Source organism: Nestor notabilis, unplaced genomic scaffold (genome assembly GCF_000696875.1).
Source record: "Nestor notabilis isolate BGI_N333 unplaced genomic scaffold, ASM69687v1 scaffold31142, whole genome shotgun sequence".
Classification (NCBI taxonomy): Eukaryota; Metazoa; Chordata; class Aves; order Psittaciformes; family Psittacidae; genus Nestor; species Nestor notabilis.
Genome location: NW_009919268.1, coordinates 5,964 through 14,095, shown reverse-complemented (window position 1 = coordinate 14,095; position 8,132 = coordinate 5,964). Strand labels below are relative to the sequence as shown.

Below are 8,132 nucleotides of genomic sequence, written 5' to 3'. Positions count from 1 at the left end.
CCAAGCCCCAGATTGTGCAATATACTTCATGCACCTCACAAGGTACAGGAAGAAGCAGAAGTGTTCATGTTAGTCACAACCAGTGTCTCATTTCATTTTCAGTGCTGCTTTTCTTTGTTCACAGGTCCCCTTAGTAAGACTCGAGACTCCTGACTTACCTCAAAGCATGACAGTGAAATTTGTAGGTTGTTTGTGCTGATCCTCTGCATTGAAAAACATGAGCTGATTTTCCTTGGAATGACAGTAATGTCTTAACATCACAGTATTTCCAAATGCTTTCTTCAGCTACAGAGGTGGAGATGTGAGGCACTCCCAAGCTGGGCTGCTCTGCTTGCACTCGATCTTCACAGATTGCAAGTGGCAGTTGTTGATGGTCTCCAATAAACTGTGTAGTCTGGGGGCCACTCACTGTTCAAAGGCTGAAGAGAGGAACAAACACAGATCTACATACTGGTGTCATGATATATGAGAGCAATAACAAGCAATCGGTTTTCTTCCTTTTGGCACAGGTCTCCAGAAGCGTTTATCGAAGGTAATGCTCCTAAAATTGATGATAGAGCAAAGGCTCTCAGTGAGCCCTGTTCTGAGAAGTGCTGTAGTTCTCAATCTCTTGTGTTTCCTCATTCCCATGGTTTTAACTGCAGCGGAAAGACAAATGGTCGTGACCTCCCTGTTGCATTATGCTTTGAGGTAGGTATAGACTAGGGAGGGCCAAAACATTAAAAACCCATAAAGCAACACCCCCTCCTGGGTGCCTTATAGTAGGTTCTTTAAAAGAAACCAACACCTGTTGGAATAGTTACTTCAAGGTTTGGCACAAATCCCAAGCAAGCCTTTTTTTAACAACAAAACCATATGTACAGGCCAGGCAAAAAGCACAGCTAGTTCTGATGTTGTGCTTTTGGGGATCTGCAGCTCAGAGTTTGAGGGGCTGTGACTCACGGAGCGTTTCCCTCATCCCATCTATTGCTGGGTTGTCAAAAGATGGCACCAGAAAAGCAGGGGGTGTGTGTGTGTGTGTTCCTGCTTTCCAGGTGAAGTCTCTGAACTGTTTCATGCAGCACACTCTGAATGTTTTCTGTGTCTTTGGGCTTCAGGGATTTATCTGCCCTTTTGTTAAGTCAAAAGCCCGTGAGCCACTTTGTGAGCCCGAATTGCTGAGGGTTCTGAGCGCGCCCGTTCCACTGAGAGGTGTCATCTCCACGAGTTGTGTCGTGAGGTTTGGATTAATTCAGTCCCTCAGCTGCGTGTGTATTTGGAAATTGGTGGCTTCCAGGGGAGATTCTGTGAATTAAAGGTATTTGAGTTGCTTTCCTAGGGATAGCTTTAAAGAATATTCAGGGTGATCTTGTTTTCTCCTCCTCTCTTCAAGGACTATCTTAGTCCATATACCCGAAGTGTTGGCATGATCTAGGCAGAGCAGTCCCTTTTCTCTGTGCCCCGTCTCGGTGCTATTGGTGTGCAGTGTAGTATCTTCACTGTCAGCACCACTCAGCATCTCTGCTTGTGTTAGTGCTGGCTTATCAGAGGCCTCATTGTCAACACGGAAAGCACCAGCTCTTCCTTCCCTTCTCTACAAACATCTTCACTCAACCTCAGGGCCTTTGTGGTAAAGCTGTAGAGGCAGGGCCACTTCTTTCCATCCTGCCATTTCACTTTGCTTGAAGAAAGTGTAAAGAAAAGAAACCCCAGCTCTGTAAATAAACACCCATTTGGGGGGATCCTGCTTTTTCTAGTGCTTTTCCCAACTTTGCTCTTCAAAATCCTGGCATTGTGAGGCAAAGGCTTTGCATTGACTTGAATGAAACTAAAGCAGATTTGTTGATGTACACACAACAGTACCTTAGCAACCAACCTGCATCTAGTCCAAGATCTGAACATTTAGTCTTTAAACAATTCTTTGCTACCAATCTAGGAATGTTCTTGCATTTCAGAGTGCAAAAACAGCCAGTTGACATCTAGTGAGGAACAACATACATTATAAAATACGTACTCCTCCGCAGTGGGAGGAGAGGGACTTATGTAAGCTCATTTCTTTGCTACTTTAAGTGTAGTTTCTTGAGTCCTTGAAAGATGCATCCTTGGGAGCAGGACTGTTGGGTTCAGATGATTGCAAGTTCTGCTTTATCAGTGTAAAATAGGGCTTTGGTGCCAGTGTGGTGTTAAATGTAGATGTGATGAGTGAGAACCACAGAACTGAGTGAGAAATTGTTTTAAATATTGGTGCTACTAAAGTAAAAAATAGTGAGAGGCCACTGAGAAGAGTTGAATCAAAACCTGTAGCTCACTAAAGAGCTGTTGAGCAGTGCACCCTTCTGAAAGAAGTGACAGGGAAAATAAGTTGGCATTGGAGTAGAAACAGCAGCTCTCTCTTGCACACCTTGGACACCAGCAACGTGTACAACTATGGGATCACTTACTGCAATATTCTACGAGGTTCATTCAGCACTGAAGAGTGATCCCTGGCACTTACTGAGCCTTTGCAGAGTGTCACATTTAGTTTCCTGTACACCTGGTCAGTAAGGAATTCTTTGCTCTTTTTTCTTTGGTTGGTTGAGTTGTCTTTGAAATCCTGTGTCTCTGCCCTTCCTCCAGGGCTTTTCCTGGTGCAAGAAGCCAGACCTCTTACCTAATGGTGCAAAGCTGCCACTTGCTCTAACACCTCCATCACCTGGATTGCTAGAAGGTTGAGTGTTTCATTGAGCAGTATCCTCAATACCCTAAATGAAGGTGACTGATTTGCATCTCACACACACGAGCAGCTGGTTCGCTTTGGTATTAGAGCCATGACCAGACTGACACGGGTCCTTGCGTCCCGGCTTTGAGAGGGGCAGGCGACACAGAACCGTCTGGTTTCCCGTGGTGGTTATTTGTTGGAAATTAAATATGATTGCTGACTATGGAGCTGATTTATCTTCCATCTCTTCACACTCTCACACAAGACCTGAGGTGGCAGTTTGCCAGCTGGGCTTTGCAGAGGAGGTTGACATTCACTCGCTGAAGCTGAGTTCATGCTGTTTATAGATGATGTCCGTTCTCGGTGGTAACGACACGCTGTTGAGTTGAGTCACTTAAACCAGCTGGAAAATAACAAGTTCCCCTTACACTTTCCTCCTCTTCTTTTAGTTACAGCTGCAGAAAACCCAGTATTTGCAACTGGGACAGAGTCGTGGCCAGTACTACGGTGGGTCACTGCCAAATGTGAATCAGATTGGGAACAGTGCCATGGATCTCCCCTTCCAGGTGAGCTGCTTTCTTTGTGCAGGGCGTTTCTTTCTTTGTGTTGGTTAATGCTGTGCCTGGATGCTATTTTTGCCTCACCTAGGAGATGGAAGCAAATAATGCCAGGTGATGTGGAAAGTACAATGGGGGTGTGGAAGAAGGTACCCCCCAGTGGGGTGCATGTTCCATGGGAGCAATGCATGGATTCTGGGAGAGGAGAAGGGGGAATGGGACACAGACTGGTATCAGAATAGTCAGTTTTCTTTGGGCTGGCTGTAAAGTAGATGTAGGGATGTACTGGCTTTTCTTTCCCCTGCTGTTGTGACTCCAGAGGTAATGCACCACAGAGAGAATATCAGTGTTTCCTGAGAATGCTTTGCTGTTAGTAAGCATGTTTGGGCAGAAGATGATGTGCAGGGGCTAGGATTAGGTGATGGATGCTTTTGGGACTCCTGATTTCTATAATCAGTTGATTTAGGGTACTCATAATAATTAAAGTTCCTGCATTAATTCTCTTTTTTTTTGAGTAGTAACATTTACATTTTCCCTCACAAGGATGTGGCAGGAATGAAAAGTTGCAGTTTGTGGTTTTCTGCTGAAGACTGTGTTAATAAATACAGAGAAACTATTGATGATGTCCTCTAACAGCCTTTTGAAGTCCATGTAGGCAGCTGAATTGGTGGAGGTTAAAAGCTGGAGTCTTGTGCAGGGGAGAACCAAATGGCTGCTTTAGTCTGGTTGCCTCCAGGGAACAGTGCAGGGTTTGTAATGTCACCGGGTCCTGGGTATGACTCCCCAGGGGGCTGAGCTCTTCAAGGATTTATCAGTAGTTTCTTGTGAAGGAGGTTCATGGTTCCTGTTCTTTTCAAGCAACAGCATTCCAGGATTTCTGTGCCTGATGGCCGTTAATGACAGTTATTCCATAGACTCCTTTAGCCCTGGAACTAGCAGGGAGCTTGAAAGTGAGTATTCAAACATTTATGAAGTGACTGGAGGATGAGACGGAACCAACTCATCCTTAAACTCCAGGGTTTGCACAGTTTTCACACACATCCCCCAAAAAATACCCAAAGTTGATCCTGTTACAGACAACAAACAGTGACAAGTGAAAACATGAACCCATGTATCTGAATCGGGGCCGAATGCTGGCCAGGTTTTTCGATTTCAAGCTGAAATAGGATGAAATTGCCAGCAGATACTTGTTGGATCAGGGGAAGCCTGTCTGGTGGAGTGTTAGTGTCTGAGAATGTTGGTTCTTTGCATTTACAGCACAACGGAGCTGTGGCAGAAGCCTTTGGAGCAGTTCCTGTCTCTTTGGTAAACAAGCTCTTAGGTTTGTGCAGATACGTATCTGGGACTGGAGTGCTTTTGCCCAGGCAGATACGTATTATAGCACCCGTTACACTTTGCTATGCACAGTATTTATTTGATTCACCGTCCCAGCTCCAGAGGAGTCCTGGTCTGTCACATAAATACAGGTTTTGCCATGCATCCCAGTTTGGAACATGCATAAGAAGCTCTGTACAGATTCCCTGGACTTGCTGTGGTCTGTCATGTGGTTACTTCTGGTGTATGGGGGATTCATTTGATGCAGACGGTGGTTTATTTGCACTGTCTTGGCCTGTGATTTAAGCAATCTCCAAGCATGTGCTCTTAGCCTGCATGCAGAGCTCCATTGGGAAAGGCAGAATGATGACCCAATGCTGCTTGTCACCAGGAGGCACTGAGATGTGAACTGGCAGCAGGTACCACTCCCCTCCTTCCCCCTCAGCCACCTCACTTGTTTTTACTTCAGAAGTAAATGTCTTGATAAATCTTAAAGGGACACTGTTGCTTTAGAGCTTTTTCCTTCCTGTCTGTCTTTTTCTCTTATTTTTTAGTGTTTGGTGGAGTTCTAGTTCTGATCTCAAATCCTGGAATGTCTCTCAGGGGAGCGACACAGTTCAAGTTCTCAGTTTTCCAAATGAAGACTCTGAGCATCCAAATCCATGCTCAGATCTGCTCTTCTTTCAAAATCACAGCTTTTTACCCTCATGAAGTACCAGGTGCCCTGTGGGGATGGGGATTGCCTGGTCTCTGCTCCAGAGGAGGTTTCCTGGGGTGGTTCCTGGAGGTGATCAAGTGTTTGTTCTTTTCTGATTTCCATAAGCAAGTCAGGGATTCACTTGGGATCCTTGTTCCTGGGAAGCCAGAGAACAGCATCACCCCAGAATTCCTTGCTCTAGAAGTTGTTGCCCTGTGATGGGGCTTGGTCCGTGTTTCCTTGTGCCCCTGTTGCGCTCACATTGGATTTTGGTTGTGGCTTTAATACAGAAATTGTACCAAAAAGATGAAAACTTAAGAAATAACTGTTTGCATTCAGCTCTTTGTCTGTACACTCACATGCTCCAGCTTCCTTTGAAATTGCAGGTGAGCTCTGCCTTCCGTATGCTCCAGACTGGCTTCTCCTTTTTTAGCAACACTGTGGTTGAGACCACTGGCAGAGGAAATTGCTTTTCCTGTTGACCTTCCAAGCACGTGTGTGTTTGCGGATTTTGCTGCCTTTTGGGGTAGAATTGATGCAACAACAGGACAAGGAACAGTTTGAGACCTTTTGTTGTTGCTTTGGAGCTACAAATCTGCCCAGTTCTGTGTGGTGCCACTTAGGCAGAACCAGATTGTTGTTCAGTGTTTGCAGCAGAGATTAAACCAACGTGTTTTAATTTAAATGACTTAAATTTGACATGCTGAGACTTGAGGTTTCTAAGTCATCAGACAAGGAAGTCAGATTTGCTGAGGAACTGGAGCAAAACACCATGATCTTAATGGCTGAGAGAACAGTAAAAAGTCACTGTGCTCCCTTCCTAGCCCCATGTTGACTTAAGCAATATTCTGCTGCATATAAAGTGCTGGCCCTGAAACGAGCAAATAAACACCACAGCCTCTTTGCATCCGTTGGTATTAACCCAGGTCGTGTGTGCCTAGAGGGAGAGGAGGCTAATATTTGCTGAATAGGAAAGAGTTTTAAATAGCAGAAGGACTCTTAAAAAGCTCTTGCAAACCAAACACTGAAAAAGAACTGTGAAACTTGTTAGAAATCCTCAGTGAAACAGCCCAAACTGGACACTTTGGAGAGAAGAAAAGCAGCAGAGACAAAAGCTTGACATGGGAGCCAGATGGTTCTGTGGCTTGGCAGACAGGACAGTGCATTTGCCACGTGCAGCACCTGAATGGAGGAGGAAAATTTGGATTTCCAAACAGATGGTGTTGAGGGACTCAGCAAAGCTGTTCACATTGGCAAGCACTGGAAGGCTGTGGAGCCTTTTTTCCCCCAGAGACCCATATATTGCTGTTGGAGTGGGACCATTCGGTACTTCCTTTCCTGCCCCACAGGTATACACTGGGAAGGGCTTTTGAAAACACAGGAGTTTTCCAGTTTCACCTGGGAATTCGTCTTCCCTGTCCCTCCCCTGCCGTCCTCATGCTCTGAATTCACTTACTGACAAGTGAACACTCTCCAGTTAATGGTAGTGACAGGGCTCAAAGTGGAATCAACCCACCCAGGTGCAGCCTGAGCGAGACGAAAATCACTTACTGGATGCTGTAACTTTTTCTAGACAGAGGAGGAAGGAAACTGCTTTTCTTTTTCTTTTAATTCTATCAGTGTCCCCTTAAAATAATCACACCGAGAGGAGGGGAGAAAGGAGGCTCTGAGAGAACGTGGCGTGTTCCGGTGAACGTTAGGCTCACTGTGCATCTCCTTCCTGCATCTCCTGCCCTTGTAGTTGAAGCTCTGGTTGTCAGCATGTTCCTTCTGGATGCATGCTGCATGCTGCACCGAGGGAATGGACCCAGCAGTTGTCAGGAGGCTCCTGCCACGCTCACGGTGGTATCGCAGAGCTACAAAGGTTGGAGAGCAGTGCTGATGTATGCCAGGGCAGGTCTAGCATGGTCTGCCTCCACTTGTCTCTGATCTCTGTCTGGAAGAGAGAGCCTTGGGAATTGCTTTCCATGGCTATTATGAAAATGATAGTGAAGGAAACATGTACATGGTTACACTTGCCCATATCTTTTTTGAGTTTCAGTCCTTAGAATAACGCAGCCTTGCATACAAATGGCTGGGGTTGGGCAGGCTGCTCCTGCGTGTGGTTTTCTGCTTACAATTTCATTTGTGTCTCTCAGACTCCTTTTCAGTCCTCGGGGCTGGACACAAGCAGAACAACTCGGCACCACGGGCTGGTGGACAGAGTGTATCGTGACAGAAACCGCCTCGGCTCCCCGCATCGCCGCCCGCTCTCGGTGGATAAGCATGGAAGACAAATATCCTTTGGCTCGGGAGCTGGCAGGGATACCCACCCTTTCCACACCATCACTTCCCAGTTCTTACAGTTCCCTTCTGCCTCCCTCCTCACCTGTCAGCAGAGTTGCTTCCCATCTCAGTTAATGTCATCTGCTTTTGCTGAACTGTGATCTAGTCTATAAATACGTACTACTCTGTGAAGTAAGCATTTACCTTTCTCAGTTTCCTCAGCTCTAAGTGGGGATGGTGATACACACAAAGCTGAGAGGGACTGAGATCCTTGGAGTGACTGGTGACAGCCAGCACGGCTTCACTAAGGGCAAATTGTGCCTGACAAATTTAGTGGCCTTCTATGACAGGGTTACAAGGTTTTGACAAGGGCCTGTAGGGACAGGACGAGGGGGAATGGCTTTAACCTGCCAGAAGAGAGACCGAGATGAGATCTTAAGAACTTCTTCCCTGTGGGTGCCGAGGCGCTGGCACAGGTTGACCTGTGGTTCAAACATTACAACAATCCAGATAATACTTTGGTTCGAGTGTCCTTTTAAAGTGAGGTTGCTCCCCATGGGGAGGCTGCTTGCCTTTGCCGTGGGAGCGCAGTGGTTCTGATGGGGTCATTTGAATTATTCCT

The 8,132-nt window shown here is 46.2% G+C and overlaps 1 protein-coding gene across 1 annotated transcript in view; it reads left to right on the top strand.

Annotated features, from left to right (window-relative positions):
- Positions 1-3,132: 3,132 nt before the first annotated feature.
- Positions 3,133-8,132, top strand: part of LOC104402316 (CREB-regulated transcription coactivator 1-like) — a gene marked incomplete at its 3' end in the record, with an annotated part of 8,295 nt that continues 3,295 nt past the window's right edge. The window contains exons 1-3 of the mRNA XM_010010160.1: positions 3,133-3,243; positions 4,492-4,539; positions 7,384-7,521. Coding sequence (XP_010008462.1) covers positions 3,226-3,243; positions 4,492-4,539; positions 7,384-7,521 — 204 coding nt within the window. The remainder of the gene's footprint in view (positions 3,244-4,491; positions 4,540-7,383; positions 7,522-8,132) is intronic.